Source organism: Myxine glutinosa, chromosome 1, assembly GCF_964187855.1.
Source record: "Myxine glutinosa chromosome 1, kmMyxGlut1.1, whole genome shotgun sequence".
NCBI lineage: Eukaryota > Metazoa > Chordata > Myxini > Myxiniformes > Myxinidae > Myxine > Myxine glutinosa.
Genome location: NC_136261.1, coordinates 161,364,290 through 161,387,052, shown reverse-complemented (window position 1 = coordinate 161,387,052; position 22,763 = coordinate 161,364,290). Strand labels below are relative to the sequence as shown.

At 47.4% G+C, this 22,763-nt stretch overlaps 2 protein-coding genes across 9 annotated transcripts in view; one reads left to right on the top strand and one right to left on the bottom strand.

The window, feature by feature from the left end:
* GCDH (glutaryl-CoA dehydrogenase) overlaps nt 1-22,763 on the bottom strand; it is a 110,364-nt gene that overhangs the window by 40,004 nt on the left and 47,597 nt on the right. For 3 of the 6 annotated variants that reach the window (XM_068121421.2, XM_078779263.1, XM_078779258.1), the window contains exons 2-3: nt 13,852-13,972; nt 5,404-5,442 (exon numbers count right to left, since the gene is read on the bottom strand). In XM_068121421.2, the coding sequence (XP_067977522.2) occupies nt 5,404-5,442; nt 13,852-13,966 (154 nt within the window). In that variant the 5' untranslated portion in view covers nt 13,967-13,972. Of the gene's footprint in view, nt 1-5,403; nt 5,443-13,851; nt 13,973-17,916; nt 18,064-22,763 lie in introns of those variants that run through there. The other 3 variants (XR_013623649.1, XM_078779243.1, XM_078779252.1) reach the window with 2 other exon arrangements.
* Nucleotides 18,090-22,763, top strand: part of LOC137430622 (MOB kinase activator 3B) — a 54,889-nt gene continuing 50,215 nt past the window's right edge. The window contains exon 1 of one of the 3 annotated variants that reach the window (XM_068121427.2): nt 18,090-18,488. The gene's annotated coding sequence lies outside the window, so the exon portion shown is untranslated. Of the gene's footprint in view, nt 18,489-21,500; nt 22,397-22,763 lie in introns of those variants that run through there. The other 2 variants (XM_068121429.2, XM_068121433.2) reach the window with 2 other exon arrangements.

Here is a 22,763-nt window from a genome sequence, read left to right as displayed (position 1 = left end):
TCTCCATTCAGCATGTCTCCGAGGTAGCAAAATGTTTTCACACCTCCCAGCTTCACGCCGTCTCCAAGATCCAACTCAACATTTCCTCCATCTGCAGCTCCCTCTGTGCACACCTTACATTTGAATGTAGCTGCCAAACTGGTTAATGACCCTCTCAGACCACTACATTTTTGATGAACCCACTCAGCACACATTGTACATTGAATGGAGTTCACTCCGACACCCTTCCTGCACACAGCACACGGCCACTTCCCAGTTCTTTCCACGTCACCACATGCTTTACCACTCGCCATCACCTTCGTCTTTCCGATATTCACCTTCAGACCTTTTGTCTCCATACATTCCTTCCACTTGTTCATCTTTTCCTTCAGTCCATCCATACTTTCTGCAATCAACACCAGATCATCTGCATACAACAACTCCCACGGTAAACCCTCCTTTACGTTCTGAGCCAGCACCTCCATCACAGCTACAAATAGTAGTGGACTTAGTACCGACCCCTGATGCACTCCCACCTTCACCTCAAACTCATTCACCTCACAGTCTGTCATCTGGAAAACTGTTGGGGAAATTACCAAAGTTCAGAGTGCCATAACTTTGTCAAAAATGATCGAAACGTCGTGAAGTTCGAACTTGATCTGTAGCTTATCATGAGGAAACCATGTACCAAGTTTGAAATCATTAGCATTAAGAGTTTAGAAAAAAAGTCCGGAAAACTGTTCTTTGCATGACGGACGGACAGAGGGAGGGACCGAGTGCAAACCTGTAGTCCCCTCCGGTGTACACCGGTATGGGACTAATAACAGGTAGTTATTATATGAAGGTAATTAGACTTTAAGAAGAGAATTGATTTGTTTGTGTCTGGTGAAGTGTATAATTTGTGCTATAAAAGTAAAAACTGAAAATATGAAATTTCTAGCCTTGCTGCACATCCATGCGTTCAAGCACACTGCACTTTCAGTATGACCCCCACCATAAAGGTCTGAAGGTTTAATGGTCTGAAAGGTCTAAAGGTGAAATTGAAAGGTCGAGGTGCAGTCATGGTGCAATAATACGTAATTAATAGAAGAACTCATAGTCCAATTCTATGTAATTAAAAAGTTAATGGAAGTACAATTCAGCACTCTCATTCAAACTGTACATTGTTAGTAGAAGTACACACATGGGTCGACCGAGGCTTCACCATGTGCTTAGGTTTTATATATACAGTGCCATCCATAAGTATTGGAACAGTGAAGTTGTGAAGTCAGATTTTTTGTTACTCAAGGAATTTGAATTTGAGATCAAAAGATAAATATGAGGCAAGAGTACAGATGGTCAGCTTTTATTTCTTGGTATTTCTATGTATAATATACGTTTTACCATTGTATACACAAAGAATTAAGTTAAGCACCCCCCCCGTTTTTTTACAACCTCGCACATTACAAGTTTGTTGTCGTCAAAACAGTGTAATATACCCATGATATTGCTATATTTTCTGGAGAAGTGATATTATGGTCACATAAAAACATAACAATCATGCCGTTTTCAATATTTTATTCTGAATAATTTAAGGTGAAATTTTTTGGGAATTTTAGGCATATTTTCACCTCAATTTAAGTATGGAGCTATAGGTCCATCACGGACAGTGTGGATGACGTTTATGTTTTCTAACGTACAGTCATTGTTCTGAGAAGACCTCTAGCGATCTTTGCGTCAATAACGTCAATAACGTCAATAACGTCAATAACGTGTAATGTCAATAACGTGTAAGTGACGTCAATAACGTCAATAACGTCAATAACTAATGTCATACCAATCATTATTTGATCTCACATACCTTAGAATATATGCCAATGTATACATATACACAAAGAATATATATTAGGGGGTGCTTACCTTAATTCGTTGTGTAGGGGTGCTTAACTTAATTCTTTGTGTATAGTACAATATCACTTTTTATGTTCAGTCCCCCCATTTTAGGCATAAGTATTGGAACATTAACTTAAACTGGAAATAAAAACTGGAAATTTAGAAGGAATGGGACTGTGGTGGTGTGGGGGGTGGGTGGGGGGGGGGGGGGTGAGGGGGGGGCAGCAGGGGGTTAATGAGGGTAGAAAAGACCCTTCATATTCTGATGTAAAGGGCAGTTAAATGGCTACTTTTTGTGGAATAATTTCAAGTCATGCACATTCCCACTATAAAATTCAGTAGAATCCTGTTTAAACCAGGGCCCGAGCTTAAACCAATTTTGAGTAAGGCTGTCGAAAAAGAAGAATATGAAGAATTACAAACGGGCTATTTTGAGTTGGTCTATCTTTATTTCAGTTTTGTAGTTCAGCGATGCAGTCCAAAAGTTTAATGAGCCTTATTGGATGTGTAATCCTCCACAGATGACTCGTATGTACTTTATAGGGATATAAGTTTGTATCTTGGAAGGTTTTTCTTTGAGGCTTTGAGCTCATCATCATTTCGGATGCAGCCTGTGGCTGCTAGTTGCATTATTGCTGGGAGCGTGGCTGTGCCCCTGATGCAGTGTCCCGTTACTCATTTCTGCCAACCTCGGAAAGATGACAGGCTGAGTCAACCCACCTGGTGTTATGTAATGACACGACAGGGGCTCAAACTCAAGAATATTACGCCAGCCAGTGTAACTGTTAAGCCAACACCAGGCTTCAGGATTTGTGTTGTATTAAACCTATGGAATGTCCATACCATCCCTACATTGGAAGTCTAGTAACATACTGATATCATAGAAGTTGAAAAAAAAGATAGATTTTGCCTTTTTACAAATGGAAATAAGTGTTTAATAAACTGTTAACAAGTTATGTATCTTTTTCTTTTAAAATACTGTCCCACAATCTATCACACTGATCTTTGAAACATGTAAAAACGACAATGGGACTTTCCCACTTTACTTGTTTGCATGCTGTCATAATGACGCTCTGCCATTTGGACAATTCCATCCTATCAGACTATGCAGCACAACTCGGACCTCACTGCATTCGGCAAAGACATCTATTTTTACACGTGTGAAAAAGCTGTATACATTAATCCAACTTCGTATCTTTTGGATGACTATAAGATACTAGCAGAAGTACCCGGCATTGCCGGGCGGGGGAGGAGGAGGGGAGGGGGAAGAGGAGGGGAGGGGAATGGGGGGCAGGGGGGGCGGGGGAGGGGGGAGGGGGGAGGGGGAGGGGGAAGGGGGGAGGAGGAGGGGAGGGGGAAGAGGAGAGGAGGGGAACAGGGGGGGAGGGGAAGGGGGGAGGGAGGAGGGGAATGGGGGAGGGGGAGGGTGTGGGGGTGCCCGGGGGGAGAAGGGGCCCCTCCCCCCCTCCCCCCTCCCCCTTCCCCTCCCCCCCTTCACCTCCCCCTCCCCCCCCTCCCTCCCTTCCCCCTCCCCCCCGTTCCCCTCCCCCCTCCCCCCTCCCCCCCGTTCCCCTCCCCCTCCTCTTCCCCCTCCCCTCCTCCTCCCCCTTAACACCAGGGGGGTTGACTCAGCCTGTCATCCTACCGAGGTCGGCAAATTGAGTACCAGTTCACTGGTAATTCCCTGTGTGCCGCAAGAGGCGCCTAACAGGGTTGGCGGCACGAACCCGGAAGTCGGAACTCATTGTCGTCAAATAAATGTAGCATGTATGTTTCACTCTCTGTCACATGCCGTTGGTCCCATGTCAATCGGATGAAGTTGAAAAATTAACATTACGAAGTTTCTCTGGGACGTACTGATTCCGAATAATGAAGTTGAAAAATTAACGTTCCGAAATACGCTAATTACGCTAACAGAAGCGCTGGCGCTGCGCTCCCTCCCTTTGATTCCCTCCCTCTTCTGCTAGCGCTTCTGCGCTAATACGCTAATTTTAAAACCCGAAGTTTTTTAAAATTTAAGGTGTGCTGTAGTTGCTCTGAGGCGTACTGATTCCGAATATGCCTTTGGTTTTTCTCTACGATGAGTAGTTCTCGAGTTATAAGAGGACAAACAAACAAACATACTTTACTGCTTTATATATATATATAGATATGTGCACTGCAGCAACCACAGTGACCTATTTCAATTGGCAAGAGGAAATTGCTTTGAGTGCTCAATCCAGAGTAAAGTCATATAAATCTTCATGAATTTCCTGGCCCTCCAATACAGCGAACCCTCGGCAAGTCTAATCAGTAAAGTCAGGCCGAATAGTGGAAATGGTACAAAATGATCACATCAGTACATCCACGAAAACGACACCAAGAAACATTCCCTTATTCATATTAATGGGTTTCACAATAGTTGTAGCTTGTGTCAACACCGCTTAACCAAAAGTGTTATGCACACTAATAAAGGGAACACACAGCTAGGAAAGCAAGAAAAATCAAGAGGCACTAGGTGGTACCCACCCACCAGTTTAACACCAAAAAATGATTCAGCATAAAAAACGAGAATGGCACTCGGTAGAGTGCATATGTCTGCCATACTGAATAGTTTAAGTTTTGTATCCCACTGATAGGCCTAATCTGGATCTGGATCAGAACTAAAATCGAATCAGCTTGTTCTTGTCACCTACCAAACTCATCCACCAAGTTTTGTCATAATCCGTCCACAACGTTTGAGATATCATGATATGTATCGTTTTTATCCCTATCGCTCAATTGTGAAGAATCACTTAAATAAATAGAACGACACTCTCTAGTCTAGAGCGCAACCTCCACCAGGCTGAACAGTTTACTTTTTGTATCCCACCGATAGGCCGGATCTGGATTCGGACCTGAATCAAAATTTAATCGGTTTGGTCTTGTCCCCTAATCAACTCTTCCACCTATTTTTGTCACAAGTCGTCCACAACTTTTTAAATATCATGCCATATATAATTTTTGGCCACATCACTCAGTGGTGAAGAATCACTTAATAAATAAAAAAACTCACGTATCCAGATCCATATTCATATCTTCACCAAAATCGAAGCGATTAGTCCATGTCACACCCCCAACCTGTCCTCCAGGTTTCGGCCAAATCCTCCCATAACCTTTTGAGATATCGTGCTATATATCATTTTTGCCCGATCTCTCAATATTGAAAAATCACTTTAAAAATGATTGGATCCAGATCTTCACCAAGATCTAATCATTTTGTTCTTGTCGTCTACACCACATATCGTCTGAGTCTGTCCATAACTTTTGAGATATCACGCTAACAGACAGACAGATAAACAAACATACAGGATTGAAAACATAACCACTGCGGAGGTAGTAAAAATAAAACAATCATGAGGAACAGGCTTTTCCTCTGCGAGAATTAGGAGATTTTGAAAAGACTATTTGTTCACCCTTATATTAACTTTTAGTTTTTCGTACTGACATAGATTGTTGGAATTGGATCAAAATGCTCAGATAGCTCAATTGTTAAACACAACTGACATTTTTGCCAGAAAATTAATAACTCACCATTCAATTTCTCAGGTTTCAATCTTTCTTCCTTTGCGTCTAAAAAAAAAAAGCCAAATAAAAGTACTCAGAAAAAATGACATAACAACATAATAAATATGGCAAATACCAAAACAACATACATATAAAACACCAAATGAAGTATTGTACATGCACCAACTCAGTTATATATATTGTTGCGGATATGGGATTTGCATCCATCCATATCCGCTTGTAAATATTCCCCTATTTCCTCAATACTTCCCAACTCTCCCCAATCCCCCATTCCCTAGTCCCATTTTCTGTAAGCAACACTCTGTAGACCCGACCTCCCCCTATTTCCCCCATTAAATGTCGCATCCAGGTCCACCGCATCTCATGTAAGACAACTATAGGACATCTTGCTAGTTATTCTTAGTCTATGTCAGTTAAGGATTCGTTTCCATTAATTCTGACCCTTCGTTGTACCAGAATGTGATTGTATGGCACCGTTAGGAAGTTTAGGACCTCCCAATACCTCCCCGCAGCTCTTCCTCACAGTTCTCTTCAACAACAACAACAACAACAACAACAACAACAACAACAACAACAACGAGCGCAGGGAGTGCGCGTCCTCACTCCGGCTTGGTAGGAGTGGTGGGAGGACACCAGGCCTTCCCAACGAGCCGCCATCGGACATGTGCTCGACGGGGTTACCAAACAGGGTCTCCCTGTCGGCTCCTCGTCAAGGGCGGAGCCCGGTAACCCCCGCACCCAATGGAGGCGGCGGACCGGCCCCAGTTGGGGCGGAACCAACCAGCCGAGGGCGTGTCACTCCCCGCTGAGCATGCGCAGTGAGAGAGAGGTGACGTCAGAGATGCGCGCCGAGCTGAGAGAAAGCAAGACGTCCCCTCCGAGCGCTGTGAGACCTCCCTGCATCTTTGGACTGTGTTTATCCTGTCCCCGAGCCAAGGTGCACCTTGTGCCATCGACCTACCTGTCCATCCCTGCCATCAATCCCTGTGTAAGTCTACCTTGTCCGTTTGTCCGTGGTCTGTCTGGGGATAGATAAGACTGTATTTAAGTGCCCATCTCTTCTGTGTCTTTACCTCACTCTGCCTTGTAATCTACCCCCTTTTCTCCACCACTGTAATTATACCCTCCTCCGGAGGTCTTGAGAACTGTACTGCATCGTTTCATCTTTCCCAGTCGTCGTGTCCTTTCTATCATTGATTTGGCATAGCGCGATTTGGCCAACGTCTGGGTGAATCGGGTGAGTCGGGAAGAAAGGGGGAACAACTGTTCGGCCGCGGTTACCTCCGCTCGGTAAATAACATCCAATCCGCGGTCCGTAACAACTGGTGTCGAGGAGTGGGATACGAGGCCCAAACCAAAAAAAAACAAAAAAAAACATATAGACAAAATTTGGTCAAAATTATAAAGTACCGAAATTGCTTTTGTTTTACAAAAACCCGAATTTTGAAAGTCGCGCTATGGGAGATCAAGACGGCTGGGTTCCGGTAGAGGAGAGTGAGGCAGGGTCGATCCAGGACCAAATTGAGGGACATGAGGAGAGCGAAGCAGTGAGGGTGGCAGGTTCGCAAAATGGCGGCGCTAGGCATGGGGAAGAGGAGCGCGAACAACAGGTCGGCGCCGCGCATGGGATTGCGGTAGCGGTACCCGTGCCGCCGATGGACATGCAAGTCCTCATGGCGCAAATAGGGGCCCTGTTGGCCCAGAATAGCGAGAAATTGAGGGATGACATGGGAAACCAGATCGGGGGTTTAAGGAATGACATGGGGTCCAATAGCGAGAAATTGAGGGAGGACATGGGGGCCAATAAGCCAACGGTTAGAACAAAGAATGGGGGCCCAGATCGGAGGGTTAGGGAGTAGAATAGAGGGATTAGGAAACAAATTTGAGGGACTAGACAACAAATTTGAGGGATTAGACAATAGATTAGGGGAAATACAGGAGGGGTTAACGGGGGTAGAAAACAGAATGGCCGCTCAAGAGAATCAAATGGAAGGGATGAAGAAGGGGTTAGAGGGGTTAGAAAACAGTATGGAAGGCAAATTGAGGGACATGAGGGACCAAGCGGAAAGGGAAGTTAAACAAATGGGGCAGCAGATAGAGGGGGTCAGAATGGGGGTAGAAACTAAATTGGATGCTCACAGGGAGGAAATGGAGCAGATGAGGGTGGCATCTGGGCAGGAGATGCAAGTGATGGGAGGGGAGATCAGAAGAGGTGTGAGTGAGGAGGTCGGAGGAGTGCGCGAGGAGGTGAGGCACTGTGAGGAGCGCATGGAGAAGGAGGTGAGAAAGGGGACTGTAAAATTGCAAGGTGGTATAGAGGAGTTGACGCTGGGAGTAGAACAGCTGACAGTGGGACAAAAGGAGTTGGGGGACCAGGTAAAGAAGAACACAGCGGTAATAGAGGGTTTAAAATCAACACAGAAGGAGATGAAAAAGGACGTAGGGGTAATTAAAAAAGAGTGTCAGACGGTACATGAGGACCTGACGAGGAAAATGAACAAGGTGGTAGAGGTGATGGAGGTTAAAGAGCGGGAGGTGCGGGAGCACATAGAAAAAATTAAGGTGGAGTTAGAGGAAGAACTTAAGGGGGCGCACGAGGAGATGAAGGAGGTGAAGCAGAAATTAGAAGAAGTGGAAGAAGGGGTGAGCGAAATTAAGAAGCGACGGAGAGAGGATAAGAAAGAGATAAAAGAGGAAGTAAAAGAATTGGTCCAAAGTCTGTGTTCGGATCGTGATGATGTGCTCATTAACCGGATGAGGGATTCGCAGGTGATGGAGGAGAAGCGAAGAGAAAGAGGACCCGGTGTAAGTGGTGACCAATATGGTCGTGCGTATGATGCGCCAGGTGATTTAATAAGCTTGGGGGTCGAGATGGACCCGGATGTTCGTGAGAGGCCAAGAGTGAGGTGTATGGCTGGTCCGGAGTGTATGGAACGAGGATGCGAGCGAGAGGGTCCGGTGATGGGAGAGGTGCGAGGTGTGAGTGAGCAAGGTTGTGGTGGTATGGAATGGGTAGCGGGTTGAGGAAGCGTGACCCATGCATCGACACCAACAGGGGTAGTTTTTAGAGGGACAGGGGAGGCACGGGAGCCCCTTGGGGGTAATGTACTGTGGGGGCCCGGCCGGTTCGGCCCCGCGCTGACCCCGCAAGGGGCGACGCACGGGGTCCGGCAGGCGGGCAACGACTCGCATACGAGGTGGTCCCACAAGGTCCCACTCGCGCCGTATGACGGCAAGAGTGATCTACGAGCGTACCTGACGCAGTTTGACTGTGTGTGTAAGGCCAACAGTTGGGGTGAGGACGAAGGTGGAGTACACCTGGTGGCCGCATTGCGCGGCGCGGCGGCGGAGGTGCTGACGGCATTACCACCGGGTGCTCTCACCCTGCCAGCCCTCCGCGACGCCCTAATTAATCGATTCGGCATTGAACAGCAGAGCGAGCTTGTTAAAGCTCAGCTCGCGCTGCGAAAACGCAAGCCCCAGGAAGCCATCGGGGAACTTGCCCACGACATTCGCCGCGCAGTGGGGATCGCACATGCTAACATGGCAGCGGATTCCCGGGAAAGCCTGGCGCTGGACCATTTTATCCAGGCCCTCCCGGATATTGAGCTCCGGCAACAGCTCGCCATGTGGCGCCCGCAGACTCTGAGCCAGGCGGCTGACGCTGCAGCCCGTTGGGAAGCGGCGAGGCCCCTGGCCCGGGGGAGCGAGCGTCAAGCAGTGGCGGTCCGCCAGGTGGGACCCCCGATGGAGGGAGGACCCCTTAGGGGGCCCGCCCCCGACGTGAGTCCTGACCTGGCGGGCATGGTCCGGAGGCTGGTGGACCAGCGCCTAGCGGGACCTGGACCATGGCAGGCGGCCCCGGAGGTGGCCCGCGGTGGACCACGAGCGGGTAATCCAATTCGGACCTTCAGGGGGGGAAATTTGGAATTCCGGAGACAAGCACCTTATCAGGTGAGGTGCTATACTTGCAACCGTCTGGGTCACCTGGCGCGGCACTGTCGAGCCACGTGCCGGGATAATCCCCGGCGGTTGAGGTCCTTAACTCCGCCCAGGGGGGAGCGGGTTAGCCGACCCCAGACACCCCCCCCCCCCCCGCCAGCCCCCGGGAAACTAGAAGGTTAGTAGGAGACTTAGGAGTAGGAGTAGGTTCGTAGGAGTAGGTTAGTAGGAGAAGATTTAAGTAGGAGACTTGGTACCTGTAGTGGGGACGTAGTAGCTTAGTGTTTGATAATGACGGGGGAGCGCTGAGTGTAAGGGAAGACGGAGGAGCGCGAGTTTTAGAAGGGAGTAGACAGAGCAGATGATGCAGTATGAATGGAAGTGCTGGTGAGCAGCTTCAAATGAGGCATCGGTGAGGCAATGCTCCGAGGTGTGTGTGGGTGTACAAGTGATGAATGAGAGAGCATTGCGGATGAGTGTCATGGTGAGTAGTGAGTGTTGTGGATCAGCGCGAATGCGCTTGGGGGAGAGAAGGGTGCAGGCGGCACCAAGTATGAGAGCACAGGTGTGCAAGTACAGGTGTGTGGAATATATGGAGCAGAGAATGAGTGGTGTGGAGAGAGTTGGAGTAAGTGGTACGGAGTGGTGTGCGTGGTGCGAAGGTGTGGATGGGGGAAGAGTGGGCCCTTTTCACGAGTACCCGGGGAGGGTAGTTTAAAGAGTAGTTAGAAGGTATAGGTAAATTGTGGTTTGATATTGGCATTTGTGGTGCGGTGCAGAATGGTATTGTGGATGGGTGCATTGGTGTGGTGAAATTGGCTGGTCGTGTGGCCTGTTAGTATGAGTGTGAATGGTTGGGCACTCCGCCACTGTTAGATGTCGGCCAGGTGAGGCCGCAGGTGGGCTCTGGGAGCCGTTAGTGTCAGTGGGTGCCTGAGGATCCCGGGTGTGGATCGGGCAGCCCGTGCCAGAGAGGGCACCGAGGGGGTGAGAGTGCGAGAGGGCCTTCCCCAGTTAGTTAGGTTAGGGTGAGGAGCAGGTGAGCTCGGTAGGCAACAACAGTGGTGGAGGTGTGCAGGTGGGCGGACCAGCTGGGAGCATCACACGACCCAGCCACCGAAATTGTGCGGGAGCACCGAGTGTTGAATCGGGGAGTGAGACCCAAATTGATGGTGTGCACCACAGATGGTCAATGGGATTTTGGTTCTTCGAACCACATAGAGTAATGAGGGCCAATGGTTTGGCAGGAGAAAGACCCCGGGTAATGTAAAGTTGTTAAAGTCATTTAGGAAATAGTTAGGATTGATGAACCTGTCGCACCATACGCAGCCACTTACCTGAGGTGATGATGATGACTCCACACCTGTGTTTTCTTTGTTTTGTGTTGCAGGAAATGAGAATTGCTGTTTGGATTTGTGAGACGCATCACGACGTGGATGAGACATTGGGGTGATTCCATCTCTCCCTCCTTAGGAGGGACTGATGATGAATTGGTGATGTCAAATTTTGATGTTGAGTTGGAGATGGTAAATTTTGATGAGAGTTGGAAAAGGCAAATTTGATTGGTTAGGAGGGAGAGAAGACAAATTTGGTTTATGGGAGGAACGGGGAAGACAGTAGGGACGTTTGTTGATGTGTAAAGTAGATGTTTATGGGTAGTGTTGTGTTTTGTGGATACAGTAAGGGGTAAGGGGGGGCAATGTAGGTTACCTGGTGGGGGGGGGGGGGCGTACGGTAGGAACGTACCTGTCTCACCTGGTTCCCATGTGCCCCCAGTGTGCATTACCTTGTATTGCGTGCACTTTTGCGCCCTTACCACCTTACTCACTTGTCTTCTTTTGTCTCCCACCTCCGAGGATCTGGCTTTGGGGCAGAGAGAGAGGAGAGAGAGGTGCTGGCTCCGCAGTTGTGGGCCTGTACTTCCGCTGTTTGCTGCCTGGATCGATACACCATATGGACCGCAATTTTTGTGGCCGCCCACAATGGACCGCAGTTCTTTTGCGGTCAAGCACCACCCGTGATGGACCTCTGGGTCAACGTGGCACCTATGCCATACAGGTGAACCACTTTTAGTTGGCCCCCCTGACGGCCACAATTAAGAAATGGGCGCGGTTGGCGCCTTTCTTTATTTCTAAAGAAGCCAGAAGGCCAAGTGCACTCCATGAAGGCAAGACCAGCGGCAGAACATCGGCCGGCTGCGACACCACCGGTGACCATGGACACTTGATTGTGCATTGTTATTGAACACTTTATTGGTGCACCGGATGGTGCTGACTGTGCATAAGGGGGTGGTGCTTTTGGTGCTTGGAAGGGGTGCTCTGCACATTATTAAAGGCCGTAGGGCCACAGGGCACTCGTGGGTTGGTGTATCGATGCTGGCATGCGTGCTCTCCCTATGCATAACATCTGCATGTGTTCCTCAAAGAACAGGTCCTGGATCGTAGTGTAAATATCAGTGTAGTCTTGTATAAATGATGCTCCCTACCGGCTGTATGTTTAGTTTGAGGATGCTTTCCGCGATTCGGTTATCCTGTGGGTGTGTTTCTGTTAGGAGAAGGGTGCAACGTCGCAGGGGGACATATTTACTCATTTGTGAACATCTGTAAAACTGTCGCACTCAGGGTTGAGTTAATAGTAGAGGGAACTACATCTGAGTGCCACACTAAAGTAGGTAAAAATTTATCGGGTCGGGCCGCCCCGAGGTCGAGAAGGGTGCAGTGTTGCGGATATGGGATTTGCATCCATCCATATCCGCTTGTAAATATTCCCCTATTTCCTCAATACTTCCCAACTCTCCCCAATCCCCCATTCCCTAGTCCCATTTTCTGTAAACAACACTCTGTAGACCTGACCTCCCCCTATTTCCCCCATTAAATGTCGCATCCAGGTCCACCGCATCTCATGTAAGACAACTATAGGACATTTTGCTAGTTATTCTTAGTCTATGTCAGTTAAGGATTCGTTTCCATTAATTCTGACCCTTCGTTGCACCAGAATGTGATTGTATGGCACCGTTAGGAAGTTTAGGACCTCCCAATACCTCCCCACAGCTCTTCCTCACAGTTCTCTTCAACAACAACAACAACAACAACGAGCGCAGGGAGTGCGCGTCCTCACTCCGGCTTGGTAGGAGTGGTGGGAGGACACCAGGCCTTCCCAACGAGCTGCCATCGGACATGTGCTCGACGGGGTTACCAAACAGGGGCTCCCTGTCGGCTCCTCATCAAGGGCGGAGCCCGGTAACCCCCGCACCCAATGGAGGCGGCGGACCGGCCCCAGTTGGGGTGGAACCAACCAGCCGAGGGCGTGTCACTCCCCGCTGAGCATGCGCACTGCGCAGTGAGAGAGAGGTGACGTCAGAGATGCGCGCCGAGCTGAGAGAAAGCAAGACGTCCCCTCCGAGCGCTGTGAGACCTCCCTGCATCTTTGGACTGTGTTTATCCTGTCCCCGAGCCAAGGTGCACCTTGTGCCATCGACCTACCTGTCCATCCCTGCCATCAATCCCTGTGTAAGTCTACCTTGTCCGTTTGTCCGTGGTCTGTCTGGGGATAGATAAGACTGTATTTAAGTGCCCATCTCTTCTGTGTCTTTACCTCACTCTGCCTTGTAATCTACCCCCTTTTCTCCACCACTGTAATTATACCCTCCTCCGGAGGTCTTGAGAACTGTACTGCGTCGTTTCATCTTTCCCAGTCGTCGTGTCCTTTCTATCATTGATTTGGCATAGCGCGATTTGGCCAACGTCTGGGTGAATCGGGTGAGTCGGGAAGAAAGGGGGAACAACTGTTCGGCCGCGGTTACCTCCGCTCGGTAAATAACATCCAATCCGCGGTCCGTAACAATATATTTAAAATCTCTCATTCCAGCACAAATCTAACGATTTATCTATCACGTATGTCGTATGTCCAAAAAGCACCAATCAAAACAACTGACAAATGGCATGAAGTAACGAGATATCCAAACACAAGAAACTAAAGCAGAGCTATCTCATGCCTCATCTTCACCAGCAAATCATGCATGCCAGTGTCCTGTTACCCTCAACCATGTCCTGTTACCTTTTAAAGAAGTAGAAAAAGAGAAATCACAATAAATAATACAGCCCTAATACTGTGCGTCCTCAAAGAGTTGACGTTTAACCTAATCTATGTAACCGTTATAACGTGACGAGGCCTTGATGTTGAATGCTATATGATCTAACTGCACAAGAATCATTTGAGAACCACCATAGATTATTGAAAGCCGCATTTTTGCTGATTGAGAATAAAGAGTACAGTGACACATGCGTCAAGTAGACACCTCAAACGGAGAATTCTCACCACTAGTTGCTGGTAGCGACGAGGCACAGTAACATGGCATTTTTTATGACGGTAGTTTATGCTCGATGGTTGTGAAAAAGAACTGCAGTAAATTTGTCCTTTGTTAATATTCATTGTAAGAGTCCTCTGCTGGACACACACAAAGACAGTTAATTGAAACCTCATTGACTTGGTGGATGTTGCAGTGAATCTCACCACTTGCAGGGGCCTGTGAAAAATTGACAGCCAGGAACCGGGATGCCGTCGAGTTGCGTTGTGGTTGTAAAACGCATCGCAAGACTCCCCAAGCCGCTTTCCTTGATGCAAACATTTTATTCTGCAAACAGGGATGACGATCTAAGCTTCAATTCTATTTCAGTGACAGAAACTTCATTAAACAGGGCTTCCCAAAAGCTCGGGCCTTGGAAAGCAAAAGCTAACCCGAACAGAATACAGTACTGGTCTCTGTGAAGGCTCCGATCAGTCACTAAAAGTTGATATGGTATTTCGAACATTCACCATTTGTCAGAGCAAAGGTAATCAAATAAATAAATACATAATGGGGCATGTGTTGTACCGAAGTGTTAAATTGTCATTATGATGCAACTGGTAATTGAACAACACATTTCTACTTGACTCTTTTCTAGGGCAATGACGTCAGACTGGGCAGTTAACAGAAACCTTGTTCAGGACACAGAAGAGTTAGACCCCTTCGGGAAGATCGCTATCTTGTCACGCTGGCTAGGAAGAATCACTGTGTAACAGTACAATCTCTTAAGAACAACATGCAAAGAACAATCATTCATCTAACAAATTATGACCAAAATAGCTTGGAACAGGCTTCATGCCAGTGGTATGAGGCCAAGACTACTCCGCATCCCTCCAACACAGCGCTATCGAAAGCAGCCGATGCAATGGGTGACAACATCACAACTTGAGAGTGAACCATTGGCATCGTGCTCTTTTCAACAATGCGTCGATATTCGGTCTAGAAGCTTGAATGGTGGATGTACTGGAGTTTGAAGGTAAGGTGGGGGAGCATTTGTCAATTGTGCCATTGGGCAGCATGACTGGTTTGATGAGGGTAACCTGATGGTATATAGGCTGTGGCATTCAAGTCGACCGAAGAATTGATGTCATCATCGTTAGGAGCGGTGCTATGACTGGTTTCAGATACATGCTCGAGATAATTACACAGCATGATATGAACCGTATGAAAGTGTGTACAAAATGCTTTTGTAAAGGATGAACAAGCTGAATGAATGCCCTTTGGCAGGAGGCACTGGTCACCACCCAGTGACCTAGAAAATTGTTCATCACACCCACTCGTCCATCCTTTTCTAAACTGTTTTCTAAATTCGTACACAATTTCCACGAGAAATGCACTTTATACCATATTGTGTATTTATTGTCCCAACAATGTCACATCGCAGCTAAAATGCTGACATTGGGTTTAGGTTGGGCCAATATAAGTACCACCGGTGACCAAACGTAATTTGTCCATTGGCCCAACGTTGGCCATTATCCCATCTCTGTCACACCATGGCGCTCCTGTTAGACCAACGTTGGACCAACATTTGTCAACAGATGTTACTTTTACAGACATTGGCTGGGCATCAGAAATCCTCTTGCGACCCCCTTGACTCGCCGCTGCTCAGTAACGGGCAGGCATCTTTACAGCCCTATCACTAGCATCACGTGCCGGGAAGTCAGGGGTACTAAGGCGTCAACAAATGACTCACATGTGCACCTGCAATACAGCACACAATAGCCTAGAATTGTATTACATAATTTCACCATTGATTAGTGACAGTGAAATTAACTTTGTTAATCGACTTATCCTCGTAACATATTATATGGGCAGGATCATTCATTTAAAAAAAAAAAGCACAGCCAACTTGCACCACCAAGTACAATCTTGGTAGCTGCGCCTTTCTTTTTCTTGAAGACACTGACACTGACACAGACAGTGTCATGCACACCGACACACACACCCACATCGACACTGACACACACCCATACTCACACCAACACTTACACCGACACTGCCACCGACAGTGTCATGCACACCGACAAACACACCCACATCGACAATGACACACACCCATACTCACACCCATACTCACACCAACACTTACACTGACACTGCCACCGACACTCACACGGACACTCACACCCACACTCACAATGACAGTCTGACACTCACACCGACACCCACACCCACACCGACACCCACACTCACACCGACACACACTCACAGCCACACTGCCACTCCCACCGACACTCTGACACACACACATCAACACTGACACTGACAGTCACACCGACACCCACACTCACAACCACACTGACACTCACACAGACACTGACAGTCACACCCACACTGACACTGACACTGTCACCAACACCCACACTGACACTGTCACCAACACCCACACCAACACTGACACTGTCACTAACACCCACACTGACACTCACACACACTGACACTCACACACACTGACACTCACACCCACACTGACACACACTCACACCCACACTGACACACACCCACACTGACACACACCCACACTGACACACACCCACACTGACACACACCCACACTGACACACACACCCACACCCAAACTGGCACACACCCACACTAACACACACCCACTGACACACACACCCACACCCACACTGACACACACCCACACTGACACACACCCACACTGACACACACCCACACCTACACTGACACACACCCACACTGACACAGACCCACACTGACACACACCCACACCCACACTGACACCCACGTCCCACACCCAAACTGACACACACCCAAACTGACACACACCCACACTGACACCCACACCCACACTGACACACACACCCACACCCACACTGACACACAGACACTGACACCCACACAGACACTGACACCCACACAGACACTGACACCCACACTCACACCCACACTGACACACACACAGACACTGACACCCACACTCACACCCACACTGACACTGACACCCACACTCACACCCACACTGACGCCCACACTCACACCCACACAGACACTGACACCCACACTCACACCCACACTGACACCCACACTCACACCCACACTCACACCCACACAGACACTGACACCCACACTCACACCCACACTGACACCCACACAGACACTGACACCCACACTCACACCCACACTGACACCCACACAGACACTGACACACACTCACACCCACACTGACACACACCCACACTGACACACACCCACACTGACACACACCCACACTGACACACACCCACACTGACACACACACCCACACCCAAACTGACACACACCCACACTAACACACACCCACTGACACACACACCCACACCCACACTGACACACACCCACACTGACACACACCCACACTGACACACACCCACACCTACACTGACACACACCCACACTGACACAGACCCACACTGACACACACCCACACCCACACCCACACTGACACCCACGTCCCACACCCAAACTGACACACACCCAAACTGACACACACCCACACTGACACCCACACCCACACTGACACCCACACCCACACTGACACACACACCCACACCCACACAGACACTGACACCCACACAGACACTGACACCCACACTCACACCCACACCGACACTCACACCGACACCCACACTGACACACACACCCACACCCACACTGACACACACACACCCACACAGACACCGACACCCACACCCACACAGACACCGACACCCACACAGACACCGACACCCACACAGACACTGACACCCACACAGACACTGACACCCACACAGACACTGACACCCACACAGACACTGACACCCACACCGACACTCACACCCACACCGACACTCACACCCACACTGACACTGACACTCACACCCACACAGACACTGACACTCAAATACACCTGGATATTTTTGTTTTCTATATAAAAAATAACATACGGCTGTGTCTGGTTGGTCTATTCGTATTACTATTAAACAGATTTTAAAAAGCATTTTATTTGCTCAATGACGTGGCTGCTCACTTCCACTAACAGTAACAGCATTCTTGGCCAGCAAACCGAGTACACCGATTCCCCTATAACTAGAGAGCGTTTATGTAGCTAGAGAACGAATCAGCTCGTTTACTGCAAGTTGTCTATCTGGGACACCATGCCATGTGTATGCTGTGCCATGTTCGTCCACATAAAGTCACGACAACCGTTAACATGAAGGCACGGCATCATGCATTCCTCACTGCACGTACATTGATCACGTCCAAGAAAGTAATCTTGAACGAAATAAAACAGCAAAGCCAAACAAAGTCCGTTTTACGTCTTCGAACCCGCACATCGGCACCGTACTTACACCACCAACCCAGGCTGACAATCGCGCGTTCTGATTGGTTGACGGAGAGGCGTTCTGTGGATTTTTTTTCCCACAGAGAAATTTAATTTGGAAAACATTATTTTAAAATTTCCTCATGAAACCACAAGTTTTCAAGAACAAGTGTCGCCTGTAAAGCGGGAAGAGAAAAGACGATATTGTGAAATAAGAATTTCCGGTGGTCAGCTCAGGTCGGTCTGGGCTGAGGCGGAAAACCGTGGAGGAGCGCGAGCACGAGCGCGGTGTACATCGGAGAGGAGAGGAGAGGACGTACGAGGGGACAGGGCGAGAAAGGGACAAGGGGGCTTATAGGGGAATACCTAGGCCTGGATTCCTGAGCCCTGAGACTTGCGGAAAGAAAGTTCTTCACACGTTCTACATTAAGGAGTTTCTATGGCGGGGCGACTGTGGAACGTTCTGTGAGATCTTCACCGGTGGGGAACCACGCTAGTGGTGAGTGGGCCTTGCGTGCGAAGCTCACATTACCATGGCTACCTATTGGTATTGCGACTACAGCGCGTGCCTTTTTGGCGGGTTGCTCCCTGCACTTAGTAGGAATAGATAGACGTACAAGCGGGTCTTTTCGATTTGGATAAGACCCTCGGACCTACGCGCTCATTTAAATTACCCTTGTGTGTTATTTCAATTATCAAAACTAATTTTGTCTCATTGTTTTCATATTTCTATCGTATGAGGATGTGTTAGTGTTACCATTTTAAAACTGTGTACCCTCACTACAGACTGCCCTCCTGCTTGGAACTCAGACGAAGCAGTATTTTATATGATATATATATATATATATATATATATATATATATATATATATATATATATATATATATATATATATATATATATATATATATATATATATATATATATATATATATATATACACTAGCAGAAGTACCCGGCATTGCCGGGCGGGGGAGGGGAACGGAGAGGGGGGGAGGGGAGGAGAGGGGGGGGGGTGGGGGGGAGGGGAGAAGAGGGGGGGAGGGGAGAAGAGGGGGGGGGGAGGGGAGAAGAGGGGGGTGGGGGGGAGGGGAGAAGAGGGGGGGTGGGGGGGGAGGGGAGAAGAGGGGGGGTGGGGGGGGGAGGGGAGAAGAGGGGGGTGGGGGGGGAGGGGAGAAGAGGGGGGGAGGGGAGAAGAGGGGGTGGGGGGGGGAGGGGAGAAGAGGGGGGGAGGGGAGAAGAGGGGGGGGAGGGGAGGGGAGAAGGGAAGAGGGGGGAAGAGGGGGGGAGGGGAGAAGAGGGGGGGGAGGGGGGGGAGATATATATTGTATATATATTATATGCTATTATGTGTATTACTATTAGATAGTAATGACATTACTTTTTGGTACACCTAATATAAGATTTGGGAGGTTTGGATGATACATTTTTTAAAGGAAAAAAGGCACATCCAACCAAAAAGTAACTTTCTACCTACTAATCTAGTAATAAAGAAGCATGGGTAGATCCAGACTCGGGTGACGTTTTACCCGCTGCCCCAGGAAGCCTCGCTGGGAAGCAGATGAAACGTCGCCTGAGACCGGATATACTCGTGCTTGTTTATTACTAAATTAGTAGAGTAGATCTAGTTACTTTTTGGTCGGATGTGCCTTTTTCCCTTAAAAAAAAAAAAAAAAAAAAATCGGTGGGCCATGCTTGCATACTGCAAGCAACTACCCGGGTGCATCCTTTGTGCAAACTTGATAAATACAAGCGTTATATATTTCCCCCTGCGAAGCGAAAAGCGTGGTTAAGCAATTGATTAATGTCCATCCATCTGTCATCAGTTTATGATCGAGGATCAACTTATTTAAATTGAATGTATTTGGAACACTTAGCGGAACATGAATCGAAAGACGAGTCTTTTGTTTTACCGTAATTTTTGATTCAAGGCTCAGAAGTCGTCCTGACCGCATAGAGAGGCGTAGAGAGGAGTGAGATCATTTTTTACTCTGCCTGTCTGGCAGTCAAACAAAATTGAAAATCATTCCAAAAACAGGAAAAGTACTGTTTTTATGGACGTCATAATGGACACAAACAACAGGGACGAATAACTAATGTAATGTGTTACATTGGATAGGGTGTGGTGTAATAAAAACAGCGGGAAATGCAAGTAAATTCCAGAATAAATTTATTTATACGGCTTTTGCAATCGATATTTTATTCATATTTAATTATATAATTGAACACTAGAACAAAATCGTCCATAATACTTCAAAGAACCTCCAGTTTTACAATGGGGTGGTGTATAAGGTTGGTATTCAGGAATGCGTCTGGTCTACTTCAGTAGCACTAAAACTTTCGGATTTTTTTTTTTAACGATCCTTAAAATCATCATTTTATTAAAATTTAAGTAACACTGTACAGGGTATCGGGTTTTATGAACTCTCTAGTCTAGTTTATGAAGTGGGTTGTGGTTGCATTCTGCAATCAACTAAATAACTCGAGTAAATCAAAAATTTGACAAAATATAAACAATATATATATGTACGTATATGTATATATATGTATATATATGTATCTTACCCCAATGTTGCTAAGAGGGTAATGGTGGTATTTCTAAAATATGGAACTTGTAACTGCACATAATCTGTACATCCTTCTTCGCTGATCTTTACACCTTTGAGTTTAGCAGTTCAAGCATGATTATCCTTTAAATAGTGAAAACGTTCTTACTTCTTATTTTAAAACGTGCACATTTTGATTCAAGGAATGATTTCAATTCCAAGTCTGAAGCTTTCTGCACCAACTGTCTCATTATAATTTCTGTGTATTTGTTTGAATTGACATGTAGATGCTTGTCTGATCAGTTGAAGTGTTGGCATATATGTTAGGTGCTCACAAGGCCAACTGTGTAAGTATTGTTGGTTATGATACCAGTGAAAGAATGGCAGGTTTATAAGCTGATGCACCGTGCCTTGGATGGATGTCATCCAGTTGCCACCTGTGTTCAGAGATGATGGAAGGGTAACATACTGGGAGAGGGGTGGTGGGGGAAATATGCACACGCACACACGCAATGTACCATGTTATTTACGGATTGTTGCCTCCTCTTGAGGAAGGACGCCATTTGATCTTCAATTTCGACTGACTAATGCCAGCAGATGAGACGTCCAGCTTAACATCCATCCGAGGGACGGCGCACACATTAATCCCTCACCCTGCCTGAGAAACACCGGGATGACAGTTAAAAGCTGGGTTCAGATTTGAACCCAGGCTAGGCCGCTTAGAGGCAAGTGTGCGTACCTCTAGGCCATCCTGCCAACCTTTGGGGGCAACAAACTTGGTATAAATACACAGATATATCAATAAATAGGAATAACAGGTGTGCAAAGAGATAATATTAAGCTGCAGGTGCGAAGCTTGTGTGTGGGAAGGTTTATCCGGTTAAAGATCGCAGTTGGAATGGAAGGTGACGTAAGATGGAAGTGTATTGCCATCTTAAAAACCCGGAGGCAAGTCCGGGGTTGTACTGTGAGCGGTGGGTGGTTCCACAGACAGGAGAAAAGAGAGACGAAGAAGTGGAGATGAGCACCAAGCCTGGATCTTGGTGGCTTAACAAGGAAGACATCATGGAACAGCATTGCCTGAACGTGACATTGTGACATTTCATGATAAAACGGTAAAATACACAAAGGCAAGAAACTTGGAAGCGATCTCAACTTCCCCATTTCCATTGACTCGGTGCTGACGAAAGCATGCCTTCGTATGCTTCGAGGAGAGGTTGTTATCTGGGGAGTGAAATGGTAGAACATCTGAGTGATTTTTATTATTCTTATTTTGTGGTTGCTCAACTTCTGTGCACCTTCATCTCTGCGACGCAGCATTTCTTTACTAGATAGGAAAAGATAATTGCTTGATTCGTGTTCTTATGAGTTCTGTCATAATGTACACAATCTTATTTAGAAATTTATTTTTGGAAAGGAAAATTGTGTGAAGGAGTGGTGACTGATGCTGTTACTACTACTACTACTACTAGTACTACTAGTACTACTACTACTACCACAACTACTGCTACCACTACCACTTTAATCTCCCTAATTATTCACATCATCTTGTGGCGGTCAGCCAGGGAATGTGTTTGGCCCAACTCTTTCATGACTCAACTGGCCGTGCCTGACATTCGACGGAAGTGGCAGGAATTTGTAACTTGTTCAGGGTGTCGGCGATAAGTCAACTAATCTTCACAGAAAGATACCTTGGAATCTTTAGCATCCACCACCGACCAGTGCTGGCACGAGGGTCCTCCGGTTTGACATCCTTCCGATGGACGATGACACGCACCGACGCCTCGCCCTGCATGTGAAGGACCAGGAGGACGGTTTATAGCTGCGTCAACATTCAAACCCAGGCTCGGCAGTTGAAAAGTGAGTTTGCACACCTCCACGCCATCCTACCAGCATGAGGGCTCGTGTTCCCTGATGTACCATAAACATGCAACAACGACGACATTGTTGAAGAACATTTGAGTTGAATCCGACCCCCTTTTTATTTATTTATTTTGAGCATGGGCTACTTGTTGAAAGTTGCTTATTGGGGGGAAAACGCTGTTGAAATAGCTGAGCAATTGGAACAACCGGGTGAGCTAGCAAATGTTCCACACATTCCACTTGTCTACATAATGCACTTGTTTCCATTAATGTTTCTCACCAAGTACAAAGTTATTGGTGAGGAGTGTGAGAAGAATCCGGTAGAGGAAAATGTACATCTGACGTATCCTACCTCAAATTATCT